General features: G+C 40.2%; 1 protein-coding gene across 2 annotated transcripts in view; it reads right to left on the bottom strand.

Moving 5' to 3' along the window:
* Positions 1-2,642: 2,642 nt before the first annotated feature.
* The window catches only part of EXOG (exo/endonuclease G), a 31,191-nt gene continuing 7,295 nt past the window's right edge, over positions 2,643-26,538 (bottom strand). Inside the window, exons 4-6 of one of the 2 annotated variants that reach the window (XM_058183446.1) lie at positions 25,595-25,671; positions 21,971-22,085; positions 2,643-4,122 (exon numbers count right to left, since the gene is read on the bottom strand). In XM_058183446.1, the coding sequence (XP_058039429.1) occupies positions 3,661-4,122; positions 21,971-22,085; positions 25,595-25,671 (654 nt within the window). In that variant the 3' untranslated portion in view covers positions 2,643-3,660. The remainder of the gene's footprint in view (positions 4,123-21,970; positions 22,086-25,594; positions 25,672-26,538) is intronic. The other variant, XM_058183447.1, reaches the window with a different exon arrangement.

Here is a 26,538-nt window from a genome sequence, read left to right as displayed (position 1 = left end):
TCAATGACAGGAAGAGAATGTTTTTTTTCTGAAATGGTCTTCAAGGCAAGATCATTTTGCCCAATTATGCTACTTTGTTCTCCCATAAAATTTGGAGAAGCTTCTTCTGACCTGGAAAATCTACCCAATTAGAGATTGAATGAAGCTACTGAAAAGAAAAAGTTAAGATGGGATGTAAGTCTTCAACTCATCTATGCATTCCAGCTGCTGCCTTGACTTTTCTTTCTTGTCCGATTTCTGGTCAGAACCTTAACAGTTCCAGTGATCAAATTGTCACCATCAGTTAAAAAAAAGACTCAATCAATGGGGGATCTTCCTGAGTGTGTTCCCCTCATCTCAGGAGCAAGTGGTTAGTCCTTCAATTTGCTGCTTGAAAGAACAGTTATATCAATGCTTGTTGTATTCCATTGTGTTTTGTGGAGAACCAATTTCTCAAATATCATGAGTCTTGATTCAGATCTTCAATGAAATCTCATGCATCAAGGACAAGAAAACCAAAACTAAGTGCTTTAGTTATTTGAGTATAGAGAAGGGGAAACAATTTAGAGATGCTATGAAAATCCATTTCCTAACTCATCCTTTACTAGCCATGAAGCATATTCATCTTCAATTTGCTATTTTTACTGGAACGTTCACAATTTCCCTGAATTATAGTCTTGCTTGCATATTAGTCTCTAACTTGAAAACTCTGTTCTTCTACTTTATCTTTATGGTACCTGCACTCTACCAACAGGCCGTACGGATTTAGCATTTATCTGTACCAGCCACATAGATTAATTAGGTTGGCAAACTCTCTTTGGTGGTGTTCCCACATTTCATAGAAATCTTTTTAGTCATGTGTTTTATTTTCTTATATTGTTGGGAACCACCAGAAGTCATTTAGGAGATGGGCAGTGTAGAAATTTAATAAATGTTGAATGAATGAATGAACTAATGAATATAATAATGAGAACGATCAGTGTAAAGGCTTACCTCTGGAAGCTGTGGGTGCTCCATCACTGAAGGTTTTCAGAAGAGACTGGACAGCTATTTTGTCCTGAATGGTATAGAATCTCTTACAGCAGAAATTTTTGAAGAGTTTGGTGAGATAAGCCAACCAAATCTTGCAGCTCTTGAGTGCCCTCTAAAGACCAAGGATTGTGATTTTCACGGAAATTCTTGGCAAGATGGAAAGCCAAATCTCAAAATTAGTCTCCTGAATTTGGCACTTGATAGATTGGACTGGAATTCCAAAAACTTCCAATCATCTTGCCAACTCTGGCATTGTTCACTGGGAATTTAGTCAGTTGGGAATTTAGTCAGTAGCAGGTCAGGATCCATCGAATCCACAGCATGCTAATTTTCAGAAAGAGAGGAAGTATTTCACATAGAAAATTTCAGGAAGTATTTTTCTGGATGTGAAGCTTGGTAAACTTGAATGTGTTACACTGCAGAACAAATCAATTACTTTCAGTTATTCTTTTTGTTCCTCTGATATTTTTTTGAGTAACAGAAGCTCTTTTAAAAAATCAAGAATATACTTATATTGCTGTTTTACATTTCTGGAGTTTAATTATAAAGCATATATGCAAATGCAACGTAGTCCTAGCAACCTTTTCTATCTTAAATAAAGTATTGAATTTTAAATAATCAAACCAGACTCCTGAATATGTCAAGATGAGATGGATTAAAGGTTTCTTAAACTCTGAGCATGAGAAGATGTATAATCCTTTTCCTTTCTTCCTTTTTCTCTGAAATGCCATTTTAGACCACCTCTTTGTTTTCTAAAAAACCCAAAATAATAATTATGGAATCTCTTCCTTAAATCCAATACAGGAAGCCTCCGATTTTCAACCATTCTTTTAGTGATTGTTCAAAGTTACAACAGCCCTGAAAAAAGTGACTTATGACTGGTCCTAATATTTATGACTGCTGCAGCATCCCCAGGGTGACATGGTCAAGGTTCGTATGCTTGGTGACTGGCATGCATTTATGACAGTTGCAGCATGTTGGGATCATGTGATCACCATCTTTGATCTTCCCAGCTGGCTTCTGACAAGCAATGTCAATGGGGGTGGGGGCACCAGATTCACTTGACAACTTCGGTGATTTGCTTAACAATTGCGGCAAAAAAGGCCATAAAATGAGGTGCAGCTCAACAACTCCATCGCTTAGCAGTGGAAATTTTGTGCTCAATTGTGAATGTAAGCTACCTATACCTTAATTTTTATGTTGTTGTATCGTACTTTCCTGCAAAACAACTGCCAATCCCCCTTTTTTTCATGAGGGTTGGTCAAATTCCCAATCCTGCTGCCAAATCATTAAAATTGGCCTTTCTATGGCCATGAACAGTCAAAACCCCATTACAGGCTATACATGTTTCCTTTAGAATATCATTTGCCTCTCTAACCCAAAAGCGATACATTAAAATTGAGGCTCCGGCTGTGATTCAGAGAGTCACTGAAACAGATGTAAACCTTTGCTTTCGCCTAAAGAAAAGTGGTCATTTTGCAGCAATTTGTGGTAGAAACTGTGGGGTAAAGATGGGACAATAAAACAGCAAAACATACCTTTGTGTAGACATACACTTGCACCAAAATAAGCTAAGGCAGTCTCATACCTGATCCTACAATTTTGATAAAAAACAGAAATCAGAATAGAAATATTGGGAATATCTTTATTTCAAAACACTTTACTCAAAAATCACAAAATAACACTCTCAGGACATCAACACCTGTCAAATAAACAAGTTGCAGAAGGGGAAAAAATAAAAATAAAAGCAGTGTTAAAACAGGGTGTTAATTGGCCAATCTAGAGATGAGGTCACTACGACGGTAGTAAGAATGCTTAGTCTGAAGAATCAAGAGAGATTTAAATTCAGGACAGTAATACCGTTAATGTATTATAATAATGTATTACTACAAACAAACAGCAATCAGTTTTCTCTTAAAAAAATAATAGCTGGCCATAATAAAAAAAAATGAGCTGGCCTACTACAGCAGTAAAGATACTCAAATGACTGAATTCACACATGAATGTATTATTATATGGTTCATTTGGTTTTACTTTAGTAAGTTGCCTGACCCAGCCATTGTAAATCCAGTCACTGATGTTTTTGTAATTACATCACAGTTTAACAAACCATGGCAGTATATGTGAGCTCAATGTGAGATATTGTTGTAAGACGTTTAAACAGAGTGTGTATGTGTTTTATGCTGTATACCCAGATTTTAAATTAGAAATGTGGATTTAATCAAATTCCCATGAAGAAAGCAGCTGAATGGGGAAACTGGGGGTGGCTGGGGGAGGGAAGAGGAAGGAAGAAAATAATAGATATTATTCTAAAAATGTCAAATGAAAATCTGATATAATCTTAACAGAAAAGAATAAAACACTTCTAAAGCAAATATATTAGAAAAGCCTTGAATAGATAGCAATGAAAAAATCTTGCTTATATTCCCAGTAGTTTTTTCCTAGTGTTTCATGAAAGAATCCCATAAATTTGAATATTTAATGCGTAACTTAGAAAAGCAACCCTATCAACCCCCAGCACAGAGAATGTTTCAATTTCATATGGCAAATTTCATAATTTTTATCATAGGAGAAGAGCCAAAGAGAATGGTTGTGAAAGCTTTTTTTAGCAGCTACGTCTCTGAAAATACAACACCAAACTTTTTAAGTTCAACCAACTTTTCTTTCTCTAACTTCTGCTGCGGTTTGTTCAGCTAATTCTTCTTTCTTCTTGTTATAAACCTTTAAGAGATACTCATCCGGTTCAATTCCTTTTTCACGTAACTCAGACATGATTTTCCCTAGCTTTTCTGGTGTCCTTGCATTCTGTAGTTTCCGAGTTGTGATATACAAAGTAAATTCTTCCAGGGTCATTAGCTTACAAGAATCAACCTCACAGATATTCCTGACATCTTCAGATTTATTCACTTCTGGGAAGAAAACAAGGCCGGACATTTTCTCCAGATCTTCAATGCCGACTTGGAATTCCTGAAGCTGATGGTCAAATCCAATAGGACGGTTTGGTACCACAAAGGCTCCAAGTAGCAAAGGATCTTGAAACACTTCACTTCGCCTGGCAAGAATGACTTTGTAGAGATGAGAAGGTACAGCCACCTCGTCTTTCCCAATTACCTATCAGCAGAAGGGAGAGATTCACTCAAATTCATTTATCTGTGCAGGTTCTCAATCACCCAGGCCATGGTTGTCCCAAAGGTGTTTTTCTAAAAGGCAACTAAACTTTCTTGTTGTTGTTTTTCCTTTGAAAATGTTTTGCTTCTCACTTAAGAAGCTTCTTTGGTTCTAAGGATTTATATTCTTGTAGTCATCTGGTCATTAGCACTTTCTCTGAGAGTCATTAAGGCCACTTGAAGATTTAACTGTATCCTCAGGATCACCTGAATCAGAGTGCAAATATGTTCTGTCCCCCTCGCCTCAATCAGAGCCGGCACTATCAGCTCTGGCAGCAAACTAGCGAGCGTCTGCCAAGTGTCTCTGTTATCTATCTTGATGAGTCAACCAGGAACAAACAGTACTTCAGCTCTAGTTAAGCAGTTGATTTGCTTGCTACAAAGAGGTATAGGAGCCCTTGCTGCTTTTATATCCTATGGGGTGTGGCTCCATGACTCAGCACTTCCTAGGCCTGCCCCACCTCTGCTTCTGTTGTTCCCGCCTCTCCTGCCTATGAAACCTAGGGTCCAGCCAGGCCTGACTGTTATCAGCCGGGTCTAGAGGCGTGGCCTGGGGGGCGAAAGAGTCAGGGGATGGAGGCCTCGTTATCTCCTCCACCTGGCCTGCCTCTGGCTCCTGGAGCTGAGCCAGGGAAGCCGGTGCTCCCGAGGTAAGTCCTGATGGCCCTTCCCCCTCACTTTCTGAGTCACTTTCTGGCAGGGGGCCCGGCTCAGGGGGCGCAGACACAACAAAATGTGTTTGGAACTTTCAAACCTGTGGTTCTCTTTGTCCAAAATGTGGACTTTGCTGACTTCCAAAAAAATAACCCTTGTCTTGCAGATTCAGCAGTCCATCTGCATCCCCACCATCAATTAGAATTGAAGCAGCTCCTTGGATGAGAAGTGAAACATTTTTTCAAAGAAAAAAAACCAAGGAAGTTTAGTTGCCTTTTGGAAAAACACTCATCTTAAATTAGGGCACAATCCAGATCTCATTTGGATGAACATGGAACTGCCATCCCAACAATAAGAAGAATTATTGAATAAACACAAGCCAATGGTTGACAATGTATCTACCCATTTTAAAAAAGTATTTAAAAGGGAAACCAGTTAATTATCCCTCTAGATTGATACAATGCAAAAAGATTGGAAAAGAGTTGTTAATTCCTAGGAAGGTAGAGGTAGTCCTCAACTTATGACTACAACTGATGTTAATTGAGTCATAGCCTATTTTACAAACTTCATTGCCATTGCTGTTAAGCAAATCACTGCAATTTAATTTAATTAATTCATTAATGAGAGCCAGTTTGGTTTCTAGGCTAGAAACCAGGAAACTGTGAGTTCTAATCCTGCCTTAGCCATGAAATCTGTCTGGATGAATTTGGGCCAATCACTTTCTCTCAGCCTAATCCATCTCATAGGGTAGTTGTTGAGGGGAAAATAGGAGGAGGAAAGAACATTAAGCACGATTGCTTTCTTGAGTTACTTATACAGTAATAAAAGTAGGATTAAAAACACCTAATAAACTAGTCATGCATCCTTACACATTAACACATGTGCAACAAATATAAGCAAATATATATAACATACCCCAAACATGTTATCAAAAGCCACACAAAAGGGAGAGACAGAATATTCAGTATGTTTGACAATTAATTCAAACTTCATTAAAAAATACCAAGTTTTAAAAGTGTGGTTCCACATTGCTGCGACTCTAAATCACAAGAACAAAGCAACATACTAGTGCATATTGCCTGATGTGTAGAAAATTCTTAAATTCTTTATCCTTTTTCCTTTGAGAGTGTATTGGAAAACGTTAGCTTGGTAGCCCCACTGAAATTCTCAAAGTAGCATCTGTGCACTTTATCTTTCTAAAGGCTAAACCCATTGAGCGCTGTAGAGATATAAGCTTTTCCAGCTTTGTTCTTTATAACAAGAGAGTTTGAAAAATGTGACATTCAGAGCATAGATCTGAAGTGAAAAGTAGATCGTTTCTGCATGTTCAAAGCTTCAGCATCCCTGGGGAGGCTAGGAAGGGAATAGAAGAGAGGGCAGGCCCATTGCAAACAGTGTGAGATTTAACAATCCACAATCCTCTAAAACAGAGGTGAGGAACTATGGCCCTTTTATGATTTGTGGACTTCAACTCCCAGAATTCCTGAGCCAGTTATGCTGGTTCAGGAATTCTGGGAGTTGAAGTCCACAAGTCTTATGAAAGAGCCATAGTTTATCACCTCTGCCTTAGAACATCTGGTCTGAAGGAATCATTGCTTTTCAATTCTGAGCTCTAATATTCCTTTATGATTTACAGTGGGTGGTAGCAGCATTTTGCCTAGAAGTAGAATCTAACTATTAACCTCCTGACAAACATAGCAACTAAAATCTTATTTTCACCATGCGAAATGCACTCTAACAGACCTTTTATGATTATAGGGCGTTCTTCAGAGAAGTAATGTGCATTGTTCCACATGATTGCTCAGCTCAAAGAAGCCGGGGGAAAAAAATCAGCATGTTAATTAGCTATGTCTGTATAGATTTAAAAGGATTAGCCTCATCCTGAAATATACCATGAGGAAATCCTGAAGCTTGGTATGTGTGATGCTTTAGCGCCACCCAGTGGATGTTTTAGCCAACCTTCATAACTGTAGCATTCCATCTCCTTTATTTAAGGTCAATAGTTCTCTTTAGGACAGACAACTGTACCCTTTTATGGAGACCAGAAAATATAATAAGATAAAGCCAAAGCCAGTGGTGGGTTGCTACCGGTTCGGATCAGTTTGCGAGAACCGTTGGCAAAAATCTACCAAGTTCACAGAACCGGTAACGATGCCCAGCTGGCCACGCCCCCGAACCGGTTCCCCGGTCACCGCTCGCTCGCCCCACCTGCCTTGTTCACCACCGCCATGTTCTTTTTTTTTTTATTCAAAAAGTTTTACAAAAATTTTTTCCCCCTTTCCCCCCCTCCTCTCCCCTCCCTTCACAACCCCCCCCCGACTTCCCGGAACGGGCACAAGGTATAGTTAAAAATAAAACAAACATATGCTAAAAAAAATTCATCCCAACACCACCGCCATGTTCTTCACGCACGCACATCCCATTGCCTTGCAAATCCAATGGGATGCTCATGCGGGAAGAACATGGTGATGATGGCAGAAGCTTTTTCGGTACTTTTCAGTATCCTGTGGAGAAAATGGTTGGCAAAGAAGCCTTTCCTGCAGCGGCGGCTGGCTGGGGGCCACTGAAAACTTTGGTCAACTTGCCTTCCAGACTCTGGACCAATTGTAGAAGGTAAGCAGGTCGGTGGGAGGGCGGGGGAGGGAGAGTGGTGGAGGGGTGATACCAAAGGCGGGTGGACCAATTCACGCGGGGAGGGAGGGAAGTGTATGGGAGATAGCGGCAAAAGAGCTCTCTCCCTGCCTTTCCCCAAGCCAGCAGCATGCCCGGAATTTCTTGCCTTGTCTGCTCTAATATCTTGAATATTGCATAAAAATAGAAGTTCCCCGTTTATTAAAAGAATGATTTAGTTTCGGTGGTTCATACTAAAATTTTGTGGAAAAAATTAAGCAAAACCAGGTTCTTTTGCTTTTTGGAGTATGCTCAAGTGACAAGAGATGTGTTGTTTTTGTGGGATTGCCCCCATCTGGTCTTCAGTATGTGGCTCGTTGGCCTCTGGACGTCAGATTCCCACCACCCAGGACCAGTTCAGAGGTTTCTTTCCCTCCCCGACAGACAGAGAGAGGGATGGAGGGAAATAGAGAGTGAGACAAAAGACACAAACAGAAAGGGGGGAAAGAAAGAGACAGAGACAGAGATGCCTGTTTACAAGAAAATAGAAAAATGGCTCTTTGAGTGCTTAAAGTTGCAGACCCCTGGGTTAGGCAAACACCATGGTCATTAAGTGAACCTTGTGGTCATTAAGCGAACACTGTGGTTGTTAAAAAGTCCATTTTCCCCAATGAGCATTTCTAACCAGAAACCAGAAGGAATTGTTGGAAACTGGCCAAAAACATAGAAAACCTCAGTCACATGACTGTGTGGGATGCTGTAACTGGTCATAAATGTGTGTGTGTGTGTGTGTATGCATGGCTGTCAAAACTCCAAAAACAGGTCAAGTAGCTCTGGGGAGGTCTGTCGTAAATTAGAACACTTGCTAAGCAACCAGCCAATAAGCGAGGACCACTTGTATTTGATTTGCCTTAAGGGTTCAGAGCTGTATGGATTCTGATTTCCTTTGATCTTTTGGGGGATTGCAAAAGATCCGGATGGGGGAAATCCCATAGGGGGAATTAGGATCATGACCACCTAGCCACTCTCACTCAATCACATGACCACCAAGCCATACCTAGTGTCACATGACCACCAAGCCACGCCCACAAAATAAGCCACACCCACAGAACCGGTAGTAAAAAAAATTAGCACCCACCCCTGGCCCAAGCAGTCCTAGGCTGCATTAACAAAGAGATAAAATCAAGATCATGTGACGTGTTAATACTGCTTTATAATGCCTTGGTAAGACCACAATTAGAATATTGCATCCAGTTTTGGTCACCACAATACAAAAAAAAAAAAAAAGATGTTGAGACTCTAGAAACGGTGCAGAGAAGAGCAAGAATGATGATTAGGCAACTAGAGGCTAAAATATATGAAGAACGGTTATAGGAATTGGGTATATCTAGTTTGATGAAAAGAAGGACTAGGGGGGTGACATGATAGCAGTGTCCCAGTATCTTAGATAGTGCTCTAATATCTAAGGGGCTGCCACAAAGCGGAGGGAGGGGGGGTTCCACCTATTCTCCAAAGCACCTGAGGGCAGGACAAGAAGGTGAAAAGTAATCAAGAAGAGAACCGACTTAGAACTAAGGAGAAATTTCCTGACAGTTAGAACAATTAATCAGTGGAACAACTTGCCTCCAGAAGCTGTGAATGCTCCAACACTGGAAGTTTTTAAGAAGATATTGGACAGCCATTTGGCTGAAATGGTATACGGTCTCCTGCTTGAGCATTACATTGGATTAGAAGATGTTCAAAATCCCTTCCAGCTCTGTTATTCTGTTTTTCTCTGATTTGTGAATCTCTATTGTATCCACACATAAAAAAATCATAAAGGAATCATTATTTTATGGCAGTAGCAGTGAAACATATTAGCTACAAAACCTTCATTTCTTTCCCAGCTTAATAGCGATTTGCTATAGTTAAAAGCCAGTACATATTAAACAAAATATAGAATTTTATACTGCAACTGCTTGACATTTTATGCTTTAGTACAGGGGTCTCCAACCTTAGTAACTTTAAGACTTGTGGACTTCAACTTCGACTCTGGGAGTTGAAGTCCACAAACCTTAAAGTTACTAAGGTTGGAGACCCCTGCTTTAGTACACTTATATATTCATGTTTCTCTTCTGAATGTCATTCCTGTAGCCAAAGCTCAATCTCCCTATTTAAATGAAATTAATATGTATCACCCTAGATTTATGTTGTGTGGGTGTGTTATTATTTTGGAATTCTAACACATCTGAACTTAGGTTGCTTGTGCTCACTTCCTCCATGTTTGGCATATCTGAACCTCACATTTGAACCTTATTCAAAGATTTTTTATTTTTTTTACTGTTACTGTTGCCTATTGGGAGACACAAGTCTGTTTTTATTCCTATCTTCTAAACAGAGATAACCAGGAATATTAAGTTATAATAAGCCCCCACAGGGCTCGCACCAGAATTATAAAATGAGTAATAACAGAAGAAAGGATATTGGTTGGCGGCAGATAAGGGGAGGGAAATGGAGTTTAGGGCTGTGATATGTTGAAAAACCTGCAGTGAAAAAATCACATTCTCTCTTTAATATCACCTGGTGTGGCTCAGCTCCCCTTGATATTTCATCTTTTGTGTATGATGTGTTAAAAGGAAGGCTGCATGAACTGTTCTGTTTAACCAGAAGGCAGTGATGCTTTTAATGTGCTGTTCCCATAGAAAGTAAAACTGTATGAATCCAACTGTCTCTGCTAAGCACCTGAGAAAATGGCAAGATATGGAAGCCTTGGGAAATAGTCAGGTGCTGAAATAGGAAGGCAAAGAGGACATGCAGGTAGAGGACATACGGCCCTGATTGAGCCCAAAATCTATGTTGCTAAGCAAGATGTTTGTTTAGTGCGTTTTGCCCCGTTTTATCACCTTTCTTGCTACAGTTATTAGGTGAATCGCTGCAGTTAAGTGTATGTGGCTTTCCCTGTCAGCGTTCCAGAAAACCCCAATTTGGCCCCTTTCAAAGCCTGCTGAAGTCCCCATTGGCTGCCCTTGCCAGAAAGTCGCAAAAGGGGATCGATCACATGATCCTGGGACACTGGATATGTCGTAACTATGAGTCAGTTGCTAAGCAGCTGAATTTTGATCATGGGGATGCTGCAACAGTTGTAAATGTGAGAATTGGTCATAAGTCACTTTTTTCAGTGCTGTTGTAACTCTAGATGCTACCTACACTCTTTAATATAATAATATCAGAGTTAGAAGGGACCTTGGAGGTCTTCTAGTCCAACCCCGTGGGCCGTGGTGTGGCTCAGGCTGTAAGAAGCCTGTTATTAAAACATAGCTGCCTGCAATTACTGCAGGTTCAAGCCCCACCAGGCCCAAGGTTGACTCAGCATTCCATCCTTTATAAGGTAGGTAAAATGAGGACCCAGATTGTTGGGGGGCAATAAGTTGATTTTGTAAATATACAAATAGAATGAGACTATTGCCTTATACACTGTAAGCCGCCCTGAGTCTTCGGAGAAGGGCAGGATATAAATGTAAAAAAAAAAAATCCTGCCCAGGCAGGAAACCCTACACCACTTCAGACAAATGGTTTTCCAACATCTTCTTAAAAATTTCCAGTGTTGGAGAATTCACAACTTCTGGAGACAAGTTGTTACACTTGATTAATTGTTCTGTCAAGAAATTTCTCCTTATTTCTAAGTTGCATCTCTCCTTGATTAGTTTCCACCCATTGTTTCTTGTCCTGCCCTCAGGTGCTTTGGAGAATAGATTGATTCTCTCTTCTTTGTGGCAACCCCTGAGATATTGGAACACTGCTATCATGTCTCCCCTAGTCCTTCTTTTCACTAGACTAGACATACCCAATTCCAGCAATGGTTCTTTGTATGTTTTAGCTTCCAGTCCCCTAATCATCTTTGTTGCTCTTCTCTGCACTCTTTCTAGAGTTTCAACATCTTTTTTACATCGTGGCGACACTACACTCTGTGTAGTGGATCTCTCCTTAACGAATGAAATAAATGGTTGTAAGTCGAAGACTATCTGTGTTGTAGAGCTAGGCAGGTGTCTATCAGGAAAACTAATCATGGACCACTAAGTCACATCCAGAGTTGCAATGAAAAGTATTTTCTGAAGCTAAAAAGACTAAAACTGTGCAACTGGGCAGCCAGTTTTTCAAAGGGAAGTGGATAGCTCCATGAAGCTATAAATAGCTATTAATGGCTACTCAGTGACCCAGAATGCTGGACTAAACAGAAATTATTCTTGGTTTATAACAGATCCTGGCCCCATAATTTGTACGGATCACAGAGATTCTGAAAACACAAAGTGCAACTACTATATAGAGATAATCCTTGACTTACGATCACAATGGAGCCCAAAATTTATGTTGTTAAGTGAGAAATTTGTTAAGCGAGTTTTGTCCCATTTTCTTGCCACATTTGTTCAGCCAATCACTGCAGATGTTAAGTTAGTAGCATGGTTGTTAAGTGAATCTGGCTTCCTCATTGTCTTTGCTTGTCAGAAGGTCGCAAATGGTGATCACGTGACCCCAGGACACTGCAACCGTCATAAATATGAGCCAGTTGTCAAGCATCCAAATGTAAACCATGTAACCATGGAGATGCTGGCACAGTCGTAAGTGTCAAAAATGGACATAAGTCACTTTTTCAGTGCCATTGTAACTTTGAACAATCACTAAATGAACTGTTCTAAGTCAAAGATTACCTGTATACAGGTAGTTCTCGACTCAAAACCACAAGTGGGACCAGAATTTCCATTGCTGAGCAAGGTGGGAGTGAAGTGATTTGTGCATGATTTTACAACCTTTTTTGGGCATAGTCGTTAAGTAAAATCACTGCAGTTAAGTGAATCATGCAGTCATTATGCGAGTCAGGCTTCTCCCATTGGCTCTGCTTATTGGAAGCTGGCTGGGAGGATTTCAAATGGCGATCACAGGACCTTGGGATGCTGCAACCATCATATTTACATCCCAGATGCCAAGTGTCCAAATTTTGAATCCATGACGCTGGAGATACTACAATGGTCATTAGTGCAAGGACAGCTGTAAATCACTTACATTTAGGCAAGGAAAACCAAATGTATAAGTACATGCTAGGTGACACTCAGCGCAATGCCAGTAATTATGAGGAGGATCTTGGCGTCCTAGTGGACAATCACTTAAATATGAGCCAGCGGTGTGCTGCAGCTGCCAAAAGAGCCAATGCAATACTAGGCTGCATTAATAGAGGGACAGAATCATGATCACATGAAGTTCTAGTACCACTTTACAAAGCTTGGTAAGGCCACACTTGGAATATGGCATCCAGTTCTGGTCGCCACAATATAAAAAAGATGTTGAGATTCTGGAAAGAGTGCAGAGAAGAGCAACAAGAATGATTAGGGGCGGAGATGGAGTTTGAAACAAACAAAGAATAGTTACAGGAATTGGATATGTCTAGTCTAATGAAAAGAAAGACTAGGGGAGACAGGATAGCAGTGCCCCAATATTTAAGGGACTGCTACAAAGACAAGGGGAATCAAACTATTTCCCAAAGGACCAAAAGGCAAGACAAGAAACAACAGATGAAAACTAACTAAGGAGAGAAGCAGCCTAGAATTAAGGAGAAATTTACTAACGGGGAGCAATCAACCAATGGAATGGATTGCCTTCAGAAGTTATGGGTGCTCCATCACTGGAGGCTTTCAAGAAGAGACTGGATAACCATTTGGTGTAGGGTCTTCTGCTTGTGCAGAGGGTTGGACTAGAAGATCTCCAAGATCCCTTCTAACTCTATTATTCTAGGTTCTGGGTTCTATGAACTTCTTTCAGTATTACTGTAACAATCATTAAACGAATGGCATCAGTGAAGGACTACCTGTACCTAATCAGGAATCTTGTTTGTTTATTGGGATATATTTTGACAATAGCAGTTTCTGTTTAAAGAGAAATCTCAATAAAGACATGCATGACATACTTACACTTTGGCAGATCAAATCTCACCAGGCTCAAGGTTGACTCAGCCTTCCATCCTTTATAAGGTAGGTAAAATGAGGACCCAGATTGTTGGGGGCAATAAGTTGACTTTATATATAAATATACAAATAGGATGAAGACTATTGCTAACATAGTGTAAGCTGCCCTGAGTCTTCGGAGAAGGGCGGGATATAAATGCAAATAATAATAATAAAAATAATTATTATTATTATTAATAATAATAATAATAGTTTAAGTGCTTTTGCTATTGCTATAGCTGTAATCTCAAAAGTGGTTTTTATTTTTGAAACGGCAACTGGATTGATTTTACTGAGGAAAAAGACAATATTTCGCTTCCTATCCTGGAAGCTTCATCAGTTATAATGGATGGTGTTAGAGATGGAAGGACAATTATTGACAGAAGAGGAAGGATAAGACCCCACTTTACCCCTACTTTACTTATTTGTATCTTATGACTATCATTAAGTGTTGTATCATTAAGTGTTAAATTTGTGCCCTATGACTATCATTAAGTGTTGTAAGTGTTGTCCAATCACACTTGGCCAATAAAAATTCTATTCTATTCTATTCTATTCTATTCTATTCTATTCTATTCTATTCTATTCTATTCTGTCCTTTTGGCTGTTCTAAGAAGATACCTGTGATTCAGGTGACCATGAGGTCACAGATAAAGCCTCAAATAACCACAATGGCTCTCAGAGAGTATTAAGACCATTTGACTGCATACAAAACACAATTTTTCCATTTCCCTCCACCATCTTGTGAGAACTATCATCCCCCCCCCGCCCCAACAAATGAATCTCAACTGTCAATAACTGTCCTTCCATCTCCAACCCCATCCATTAAAACCAATAGGATAGGAAGCGAAAGTTTTCTTCTTCCTCAAAAAAATCAGACCAGTTGCCTTTTCAAAATTTAAAAAACACCACTTTTGACATAACCGTGACCTGGATGGCTAAGAATCTTCATAGACATAGGTGTAATTAAAAGTGTAAACTTCATGTGCCACACAATGGGAAGAAATTCTACAGCTCTGTGAGAGCTTCTTCAATTCTATGATTCTAATCAGTACTGTACTTTGGAATAAGCTGTTAATATATTCCAAATGGAATCAGAAAAAAAAGTTCCTTGATTTCAAGCCTGTCCCATTTATTGCAATGGAATTTATATGTCCCAGTTTTCTTTGTACCATCATTACAATTTAGCTTATGGCTGATGACAAATGAAATAATCTCCGGTAGATTAATCATCACCCTTTCAATCTCTCTCTCTCTCTCTCTCATTTAACAATTAATGCAAATTTCTTATATAATAACAAACCTTTGCTTTTTCAAAATGTTAAAGCAATTTTAAGATATAATAAGCAAAACATTTTTTATTGTAAGGAAGGGCATTTTTTAATGCTTTATATCTCATTTTATTGTAGAACAATGCTGCAAAAACAAAGGATTCTGACTGATCTGGCAAGCTAGGAGATTTAGTTTCACCACCTCTTCTATAATTCTAGATAGGCATCACATTCTAAACTAAATTATAATGGAAGGAAAGAAATAAAAAGAAACTGACAGTCCCACACACTATACTCTAATGAAATTCTGCTTTAGGCTGAAAATATGCTGTTAAAAACTTTAGATGAAGCGGGCCTGAAAATAAATACTATTTTGAACATTACTGAAAAGTTTTTTTCTTTATTTGAATATAAAAATAGGATTGTATGATTGATAAGTAGTCCTTGACTTACAACCATTTGTTTAATGACCATTCAAAGTTACAATGGCACTGAATTTAGGATCATTTTTCACACTTACGACCATTGCAGCATCTCCATGGTCAAGGAATCAAAATCCAGACACCTGGCAACCGGTTCATATTTATGCCGGTCGCAGTGTTCCCCGGATCACGTGATCCCCTTTTGCAACTTTCCGACAAGCAAAATCAGTGGGGAAGCCAGATTCACTTAACAACCATGTTGCTAACTCAACAACTGCAGCGAATCGTTTATCAATGGAAATTTGAGGAAGCTTTTTTTTAATGTATAAGTAAGTGTATATTTATTGCCTTTGGGTTGCATATATTTTTCTATTACCAGGTAGCCCTTGATTAACAACAGTAATTGGAACCAAAATTTTCATCACTAAGCAATGCCATCAGAAAGTATAATACACACATACACAGAGAGAGAGAGAGAGAGAGAGAGACAGACAGACAGAAGTACATAATTTGATTCTACCAGTTAAATTAAAATTCTGATTTACCAAATAAACGTTGCAATAATATTTACTTTTTAGCATTTTAAAATTGTGTTACTGGCAAGTCTGAAAGTATTTGATCAATAAGAAAAATCCCGAAACAACTTATATGATTATTATTATTGTACTGTAAAAATACAAAGGGTGGGTGGGTGGGGGAAGGTTAATGGAACAATACTGGCATTTTTTCCCCTAGTGTAGAAAATAATACACACATTTTTAAAAAACCTTGAATTTATTCTAAAAAGGTAAGGTTTGCTTTTGAGAAAAAAAAAAGGAAAGCAAATGGAAATCTGTTTTTACCTTGTCCCCAGTGAGCAGCCTGAAATGTGACAGTGGCGCTTTCAGCATTTCAGAATCCCTACGTACAATGTCATAGAGCTCTTTTTCTATAAAGGGGAACATTGGTAGCTCAGAGTTGAAATGAGGGGTCCCTGGTGCTCCCTGGTTTTCTTTCACTATCCAAACCAGTGTTAGAATTTTGAGTGTTAGAATTTTGAGTTAGAAACAGCTGCCATCTAGTGGCTGTTTGAGATTTGCAGGCCAGCTACAGCAGCCTTAATTAAATAAGAAATATCCTAGTATGGGTCATGAAGTTGCTTGCTGTATTGCAAGGAAGAAGTAGAGTATGAAAGACAAACGTATCAAGAAAGATCTTACAGATTCAGTGTTCTCTAGTGGCAAACCTATGTAATGCGACCAGAGTTAACAAAATTAGTGGTAATCCCTGGGCTTTTGTCACCCTGACTTATCAAGACCTGACAGCCGACATACCTGACTGAGCTCTGCAGTTCTTTCTGTATTAAAGGCAAAGTCAACGAAATTCAAAGAGAATTCACAAATATTATCTTTGTAACCCAGTGATTTTTTTGGTTTCCAAAACTGCTTTTTGGTGTGAAAATCAAGAACAAACAAACGAACACTACCTTATTCTTAAACAGTGTTACTCAACTATAACTGAGGCCTCACCAAATTGTGATATAGATAGCCCTGAAATTACAACCATCCGTTTAATGAACATTAGAAGTTATAATGGCACCAGGGGGAAAAAATTCCAGTGATGACAGTAAGTGTGAAATTTACGACCACTGCAACATCCCCATGGTCACATGATCAAAATTCAGGTGCTTGGTAACTGAAATGTATTTAGGATAGCTGCCCTGTCCCTGCCGGGATCCTGTGATCAACGCTGGTGATTCTTCCCAGGTGGTGTCTGACAAGCAGAGTCAATGGGGGAAGCCATTATATTGCTTAATGACAATATAAATCACCTAAGAATGACAGAGATTCGCTTAACAACCATGACTGGTAAAACTGTTTTACCAGGGCATGACTCACATTACCACTGCCTTGCTTAGCAACAGAAATGGGCAACTGTAGTCATAAGTTGAGGACAACCTATAATGTCTGTAAAGATGATAAATCAAGCCACGGAGAATCAAAAGTAAGATATGATGGCAATATCAATATCGGCTTACTTACAAATGAACTACTGTAATCCATTTTAAAAGCTGCTGATGCTAGAGGCCATTAAAACATTTAGTTATATCATAATAATACTATCAATTAGTTATATATGGTGCAGACATTTATTGATTTTAATTCCAGCCAAAGGCAATGGATTCTACTGTCAAACAATACAAATATTTCTGATGTATCCTGATTGAAATTAATTTAGCCACAAACTCAAAACCAGAAACAAGGAAAGATATTAATTCCAGACATCCATTTAACTGCAATGGTCTTCTGATACAATTTGGAATCACAAGGTCCTTATTTTACATTAAGGCTTCTTTTAACTCCAAAGTACTACTGTACTACACCTGAATGACACTTGACACTTACCATGAAATATATTTCTTCAGATAATGTTATTCCAAGTGATCTCACCTTACAGCCTCAAACCTTGACTATCTTAAAAGGGTCCTTTCAAAAAGGGAATTAATAACAGAGCTGCATAAAATCCTCTCGATCAATTGTTTCCTTTGTGTTCAGCTAGAATAAGTAGGATTAGGATATTTTTATTGATTTGGTAGGAGCTTATTATCTACTGAAAATCCACTATTAGAGCTTTTTACAGTGTTTTGAGTCAATATTAAGTAAAATATTCTTCCTTTAGTGTGTTTTGGGTCAACAGTAAGTGAAATCTTGATTCTTAGAGGCTTTGAATCCTGTTTCACATATTGTCAGAAATTATGAAAACATGCAAAACTAATTAAAACAGTTCTTCAGAAAAGGGTAATAAATATTTTTCAAAGCCCTCCATGAAACAGCAACAAATTCTTCATTATTAAAAGGTCATTATTCTTAAAAAATTGTGAGAAAACATTAGCATATGTTTAGAATGCATTAACTCTCACATTCTGCGTTATTGACTTTCTGTGTCCTTTTCGGACTTCTGTTTCAAAATAGTGGTATTACTCTTTGAAAATATGTGCATAGTTTTACTTTTTGTCCTAAATTGTAGGAGTAGCCCTGATATGTATTTGCTTTCCAATATCATTTGAAAAGAAATTATAACTGTAAAGTTCATTTTCTCAGTACAATCATATATTTTGATTGCCAGTCAATTATAAAGTTTTCTTTTACGTTCACTGTTTTGTTTGTCAGATTTATAACCCAAATCGTAATGCAGGAATGCACAACTGTGTTTGTAGCATTCCCTTTTTCAATTTCTCCATTAAAAATAACTGAGGAAATATTTGGCCCAAAGTCCTTCAGCCATCTTCCATAGCCAAGGATGGATTTGAAACCGGATCTTTTTCATAGTGACCCATCATCTTAATCCATACATTGCTGGTGAACGTCTGTGGAGATTCTCAGTCATCCAGGTCTTGTCTCAAGGGTGCTATTTTTTTCTCCAAAAGGGAGTTGGACTGTTTTTTCTTTGAGGAAGAAGACATTTCGCTTCTCATCCCAGGAGCTTCTTCAGTTCTAATAGCAGGGGGATGGAAGTTTTCTTTTCCCACCATCAGAACCGATGAAGCTCCTTGGATGAGAAGTGAAATGTTTTTCTTCTTCCTCCTCAAGGAAAAAAAACAGTCCAGTTGCCTTTTGAAGAAAAAAAAAGCCCCTTTGAGATTGTAGCTGAATCTATCACCGACATTATCCTGACTGACTGAAAAATTCATTGTTTTTGACAGAGCAGCTGAGGAAAGGCTTCAAATATTCAGAGAGTATTGCCAGGAGGACAACAGAAGGGCAGAGCCAAACTGATTATGCATTTTGCAGCCGACAAAACTCTAAGGAATTGTAATTTCTGCATTTGTTAAATGAAAGGGATGTGCTCCTAAGAGCACTCCTGCTGTATAAAAATAATGAGCCATCGGACAAATTATAAGAGTATCTCTGTAACAGGCCAATCAGTTCATGGGAAAATGCCCAACTCTGAAGCATTTCCAATTCATTTGATCACAATATCACCTGGCCACCTATCATAGAAACATTGAATGCCAGAGTTGGGATCACCTACTTCAATTCCCTGCAGAAATTCTACAGAAAATCAGAGACTGAGGAATGGAGAGGAAGTGTGGAAAGTGACTGATTGAGTCTGTGTTTGTGAATATGTATAATGGAAGGAGGGAGGGAGGGAGAGAGAGAGAAAGAGGGAAAGGGAGAGAAAGGGGGGGAAGATTCTTCTATGACACAGGGCTATATGGCTTACCGTCTAAAATGATATCGTTTACTTAAATAGAACTGTATTTAATTCACTAAATATACCTTTTTTATCCCTTAATCCGTTTTGAGATTTTTTGACAGACAATTTGTCGCAATTCAATAAAATACAGGAAAATCCCTTAAACAAGATGATTTCGTTGAAGTGTAAAATAAATATGAAGAAAAGCTCAAATCATACCAAGTGCTGCGATGAAGCTCTAAATTATGCATTTAATCTGGGCTTGATCTGAGTGAAGCAGAGGAAGAAAAATTATTGGGGGAGAAAAGAGCTTATTTAAAAGCAAAAAGCTGCCAGAGGACAAAACTCACTTTACAGGGGATCTCTAGAGCAGCAGTCACCAAATGGTGGTCCATGGACCACTGGTGGTCCACGAGAAAATTTTGGTGGTCCACAGAAAAATTATTGGCATTTTTTATATTGCATTAAATCAGGGGTCCTCAAATTATGGCTCCTGGGCCGGATACGTGCAATGAATGTTGTGTTGCTGCAGAGAGTCTCCCCCTTCGGGGTCTTTTTGTGCGGGTCAGAGAGGGGCAGAAATTCTGACTTGGTGTCTGTTTCAGCCTCCTGGTGTGGGGCTTTGGGCAAAGGCTGGAGGGAAGTGCCGCTGGTGGCGAAGAGCCGGAGGGCCTTGTTCCAGTGGGACTGCATCATGGCTTCGAACTGGCTGACCATCTCAGCCTGCTGAGCCTCCAGGCACCGGTACCTGGCCTTGCACTCCTGCAGGTCTTCCCTCTGCTTGGAAAGCCTATGCTCGTAGTCCTCAGTGAGGTGCTTCTGAGCCTCCTTCTGGGCCAGAGCCAATTTGAACTGAGCTGTTTTGCCAACTCTTTCTCATGGTGGCTGCTTAGCTCCGACAACTGTTTCCTGTTTCCCTAAGGAGCCCGGGCGGGCAGGCGAGGAGTGGCTGGGAGGGGAGGGGCAAGTAGAGGCTGGCAAGGCACCCCTTGACTTGAATGACATCGAGTTGGCCACACCCACTCAGTCACATGACTACCTAGCCACACCCACCCAGACGGACATTAGGCAGATCATATTAGTGGGTACACGGGATTTAAAATTATGAATTTAGTGGTCCCTGAGGTCCAAAAGGTTGGTGACCCCTGCTCTAGAGAACAGCATCCCCAAGACTAGACGATGTAATTTTTATTTACTCTGGGGGAAAAATGAAACAGTGAGTTTTGCCTTGTGGTGACATGAATTTTTCCTATGGGCATTCTTTTACATTCCCACACTTGTATTAGGCAAGTGTATCCTCAGATTCCAATTGTGGTCATCACTCTATATTTTCAGAAGAACTGAACATGAGCCAAAAGGCAGAAAACTGTTATATCCAGTGGGCACACTTGGAACTTTGAGAATGTTTATGTATTTACTTATATCCCACTTTTATTATTTTTACAAATAACTCAAGATGGCAAAGATATCCAATACAGGCAAATCTTCCTTCTGTTTTCCTCACAACCACCTTGCGAGGTAGGTTTGGATGGGAGAGTGAAAATGAGTGGCCCAAAGTCACCCAGATGGTGTCCATGCGTAATGCAGGACTTGAATTCACCATCTCCTGGTGATTGGCTGGTTTTCATGTTTGAGGTGGGACTAGAACTCACTATCTCCTGTTGATTGGCCCAAAGTCATCCAGCCGGCTTTTATGCTTACAGTGGGACTAGAACTCTCAATTGCCCAGTTTCTAGTCTGTGCCTTAACCACTGAACTGAACTGGTTCTCATATACTGTATATATTGGACAGAGACTTAATAATTAGTAATTACTTAGTAATTATAACATATTGTCACTTACTGTCACTTACCTTAGGCCAGTGATGGCTAACTTTTTTGCCATCACGTACCAGGAGCGGAGGGGAGGGAAGGTTGCACGCATGTGTGCCCACATCCATAAGTCTATGCGCCCCACGCATGCGCGTGCAACCCCCCACACTTCCCCTTAAGCTCCTGGCATGCAATGGCACGGTGGGCCCGTTTTACTCTCTCCCCAGTCTTGAACCTTTCTAGGAGCTTGGGGAGGGCGAAAAAAGCCTCCCCCGCACCCGAGGCCCTCCAGAGGCTGGAAATGGCCCATTTGCCAACTTCTGGTGGGACCGGAAATTGGCAAACAGGCCATTTCCGGCCTCCGGATGGCCTCCGCGGGGATGAAGAAGGCCGTTTTCGCCCTTCCCAAGCTCCTGGAAAGGCTCTGGAGCCTGGGGAGAGAGAAAAACGGACTTTCCCCCCTACCCCCAGCCCCGAGACCTTCCAGAAGCAAGAAACAGCCTGTTTCCCTACTTCCAGTGGCCCAGAAGGTCCAAAATCAGCTGGCAGCCATGTGCATATGCGCCGGAGCTGAGCTCACATGCCCACTGATATGGCTATGTGTGCCATCTGTGGTACCCATCCCGTAGGTTTGCCATCACAGCTCTAGACTATTTCTCACATATATTCTTATATATATATTTCTTATGTCTGTATGTTACACACACACACTATAGTTAATGACAACCCAGCAAAGCACTCTTCAACTGTCCAGGCACTTCTATTTCTGAAACATTTTCCTCATGCATGTGAGAACTCAAGACTGCATTCATTACAAGTCCACACAAAGAAAGTGCAATAAAACGAAGAGGCAGCCTTCTCAGAATACATCCTAACCTGATAGATAACCTTCTTCTTCCCATCTTCATCCAACTGAGGTAACATCAAGGGTCCCGAAACAACCCAGACGTCTTCAAATCTTTCAGTCAGCTCCCGGCAATACATCTCCACTCTGTAAATATGTCAAACAGGCCAGGTAAACTGATAGGCTGGTTCCTTTAATAAAGTATCTCACCTCACCCTCTATAGTAGTGGTGTCCAACCTTGGCAACTTTGAGACACAGCTATGGACTTCAACTCCCAGAATTTCCCCCTCCTGCATTGCAAAATGCCATTATTTGCATAAGGCTTAAGTTGCATGACTAGGTGTTGCTCCACAAAACAGTGAGCGTCCAAACATAATAACTGTATTTACTTCCATTTTTCTACTTTATCTTTATTTCAAGGTGAATTGTACATTGTGAGAAGTAAGTTTAAAGTAAGTAAATTTTAAACATCTCTATAAGCGCAAATTTAAAACTGCAATTGCCCCACCAGGGAAGAAAAAAAAAAGTTGGAGTGTGCTTTGCTCTGAAACAAAAACCGATGAAGCAGTTCTGAAGGGTCTTTTTTCCTTAGCATCATCATTTTCCAACACACAAGTATCTTCGGGGAGGGGGAACACAAGGTAATTTATTCAAACTTGTATCCACTGATTTACATTCATTCCTTTCCTTGGGGAAGTTATTAGTGGTGATATTTTAGTGACATTCAGCTTTGCTTCTGAAGAAGTCGTCACCTTAGTTGCATTGAAGAGCCTTGGGGGGCAGTGGTTCAGTATTGTAGGCTGGCTCTGCTGACTGCCAGCAGTTTGAATCTCACCAGGCTCAAGGTTGACTCAGCCTTCCATTCTTCCGAGATGGGTAAAATGAAGACCCAGATTGTTGGGGCCAATATGCTGACTCTGTAATCCGCTTAGAGAGGGCTATAAAGCACTGTCTAACTGCTATTGCTATTGTCGTTCCTTTTCTCCTTCCTTCCTTTCTTTCTTCCGTCCATCCGTCTTTTGCAGTGGTTAGAATGCAGTATTGCAGGCTAACTCTGCTGGCTGCCAGCAGTTTGGCAGATCGAAATTCACCAGGCTCAAGGTTGATTCAGCCTTCCATCCTTCTGAGGTGGGTAAAATGAAGACCCAGATTGTTAGGGCAATATGCTGACTCTGTAAACCACTTAGAGAGGGCTGTAAAAGCACTATAAAGCAGTTATGTAGGACTAAGTTATATTGCTATTTGATTTGCATTCAGCTGATAGGGAGGAAATAAGGGAGGAAGCGAGTTGGACAGATAAGAAATACAATGAATGAATGATTGAATGAATGAATGACTTGCACCTTACTGAGGGACTAGAGGTAACAGCATCTCTTTATAGGTGGCAAACAGAGGACTGACAGTTCACGGACTTGCCTGCATCACTGTTGTGACCCAGACTTGAGCAGGTAGCAACAAACGCAGTCCTTAATGAAAATAAACTTTATTCAAGCAGCTGGGAATTCCCCCATTCCCAGCGTCGTGAAAGTCAAAAGAAAGCAAAGGCTTCTCACACAAAACAGTCTGTCATTATTTCCAACCTGGTCCAATTTAGATAATTGCCAAAGTCCTTTGCAGATAAGCGTCTTGAGCAGAGAATGGAGAGCTGCCAAGGTTTTCTCAGAGAAACATCCAGAGCAGAGAATGGGACAAGCGCAGCTCCAACGTTGTTTTCCGGCAAACTGAGACACCGATGCCGGTCTCCTTTTAAACCTTATGGGAGGGGCCAATTATCTCTTGGCTCTACCCCCGAGGTGACCTCTCTGCTTGAGCTGCTCCTGCCTCTTGGCAGCTCTTCTCATTCAGGCATTAGGGACAGACTCTCCCAGTTCCTCCTCCTCTCGCTACTCTCGGCCTCTGGAGGCTCTGGAGTCCACACCCCATTTCTCAATGGCCCTGGCCTCGCCACCGCCTCATCACTGTCCGATTCCGGCACCAGCACTGTAGGCTGCTGACGGACCACAACAATCACTAGCTACCAAATTAGCAAAAAATATTATTAATAAAGAGAATATTTGTAGGTCAGGATTGAAATGAGGGTTCCTTGGTGCTCTCTGAGCTTGGTTGTTTCCTTACAGAAGTTTCATTACCCAAACTAGGTAACATCACCAGTGCTAGTGAGGTGATATTACCTAGTTTGGGTAATGAAAATTCGCAAGAAAACAAGCAAGCTCAGGGAGCACCAAGGACCCCTCAAAAATTATTATCCCACTGTGTTTTCCCAAAGGTGTTTTTCTTTCAAAAGCCAGGTGGACTTTCTTGTTTTGCTAGAAGATGTTTTGCTTCTCATCCAAGAAGCTTCTTCAGTTCTGGAAGCTTCTTGGATGAAAAGTGAAACTCTTCTAGCAAAACACGAAAGTCCGCCTGGCTTTTGAAAGAAAAACACCTTTGGGACAACCATGACCTGGATGGTTGAGAATCTCCATAGACATTTATTATAGTGTTTCCCTTGCTTGAAACAAATTGACTGCTTCTCGGCAGCGTGGATCTAATTCCTCAATTTCCATCCCCTTTCATTAGATCTGTGTATCTTTTAAAGCAAGGATCCCCAACCCCGAGTCCGTAGCCCGGTTGGCAACAGGCCACACAAGTGGCCATGAAGCTGCATTTGCGCAAGCAGAGCATGAAAAACCATCCCCTCTCCCTCCCCCACTGCTGCTCCAGAGAGCTCGAAAAGTTGGAGACCATTGCCTTAAAAATGTTATGCACCCTGAGTATCCAAGAAGGGAGATATTATATGTTGTCTCCAATCACACACAGATGCACATAAAAAAACTCAGGATTAACGTGTCCACCGTACATTCTTGGCAAAAATTATCTCACTGGATGAGGTATGACTGTAACTTTGTTGCTGGCAATCCTTATGATTTACATCGATATATTGACCATCAGTTGTGTTGTAAGTGTTATACCTTGATAAACGTATCTTTTCTTTTATGTACACTGAGAGCATATGCACCAAGACAAATTCCTTGTGTGTCCAATCACACTTGGCCAATAAAAAACTCTATTCTATTCTAGTTGCAGAGGCTTTTGGGGCCAGATCATCTAAATTCAAAAAGCATAGATGGTCCTTGACTTACAGCCATTCATTTAGCAACTGCTGAATGTTGCAACGGCAATGAAAAACCGATCCTCATAACTATTACAACATCCCCATGGTCAGTGATTAAAACCTGCTTGACCTAGCAAGAATTTACACCAGTTGCAGCATCCCTGGGTTGCCCTTCTCAACCTTCCCAGCTAGCTTTCAACAAGCGAAGTCAACCGAAGAAGCCAGATTTGTTTAACGGCAAGATTCATTTAACGATCACAGTGATTTGTTTAACAACCGTGGCAAAACAGTTCGTAAAATCAGTTGCGATTCACTTAACAACCGTCTTGCTTAGTTACAGAAATTCAGGTTGCAACTGTGGTTGTAAGTTGAGGACCATGCTTTCTTTCTCTGAGAACGTTTTTACATTTTGTTTTGTTTTGTTTTCCTCTGATCTTTTCCCCCCAACTTGAGGTGTTTCCCTTATTTTGGTTATTCTTCCTTCCAATTGTGGTTGAAGTGTGATGATAATATTTAAACAAAACTCATCCTGTTCTTAGTATGCCTGTTAAACACACCCACCTATTCCAGAAACCAGCATTATTTTCATAGTTCTGAGGCACGATGTTGGATAGATAAAATGTTTCTGCCATGGCTTCCTATTTTAAAAAAATAAGAATTAAAATTGAGTTTCTGATGGATGCCTACATTAGTTAAGAACTCAGAATTGAGCATCATATTAGCAGAATTAAGTCAGACATCAAAGCAGAGCTTGTGTTCGGTAGAATATTAATAGACTGATCTATAATTCTTACATCAGTCAGCATTACAGGGCAAGACCAGATCCTTCGAATTCGGTCTGCTTTTTAATCAACTTGCTTCCCTTCCCTAAAAACCTAGGTACAAAATTGCAGAGATTCCATAAGATTCACGTCATTGTTTGGCTGTTCTCTAACAGAGTTAGGAGTCAGATTCCAATGTTAAGCCTTTTTATTTATTATATCCTGTCTTTATTATTTTTACAAATAACTCAAGGCAGTGAACAAATCCAACACACCTTCCTCCTCCCATTTTTTCTACAACAGCAACCCTGTGAGGTGAATTAGGGTGAGAGAGAGACTGGCCCAGAGTCACCTGGCTGGTTTTCCTGGCAAAGGCAGGACTAGAATTCAGTCTCCTGGTGCTTGGCACAAGATCACCCAACTGGCTTTCATGTCTAAGGTGGGATTGAATTCGTTGTCTCCTAGTAACTGGCTCATTCACCCAGATGACTTTCATTCCTAAGGTGGGACTAGAACTCATTGTCTCCTAGTGACTGGCCCAAAGTCACCCAGCTGGCTTTCAGGGTGGGACTAGAACTCATTGTTTCCTGCTTTCTTACTTGAAGCCTTAATTATTAGACCAAACTGGGTCTCTTTGCATTCTCTTTTTGCAAAAAGAAAAAAAAAACTATTGTATTTTCTCAGGCAAAAAAAATATTGCATATTTTTACATGCAATTTTGTTTAGTTGAAAATGGCTCAGTGT

This window comes from Ahaetulla prasina, chromosome 4, assembly GCF_028640845.1.
Source record: "Ahaetulla prasina isolate Xishuangbanna chromosome 4, ASM2864084v1, whole genome shotgun sequence".
Taxonomy (NCBI): Eukaryota; Metazoa; Chordata; class Lepidosauria; order Squamata; family Colubridae; genus Ahaetulla; species Ahaetulla prasina.
This window is presented reverse-complemented; position numbering and strand designations above follow the sequence as displayed.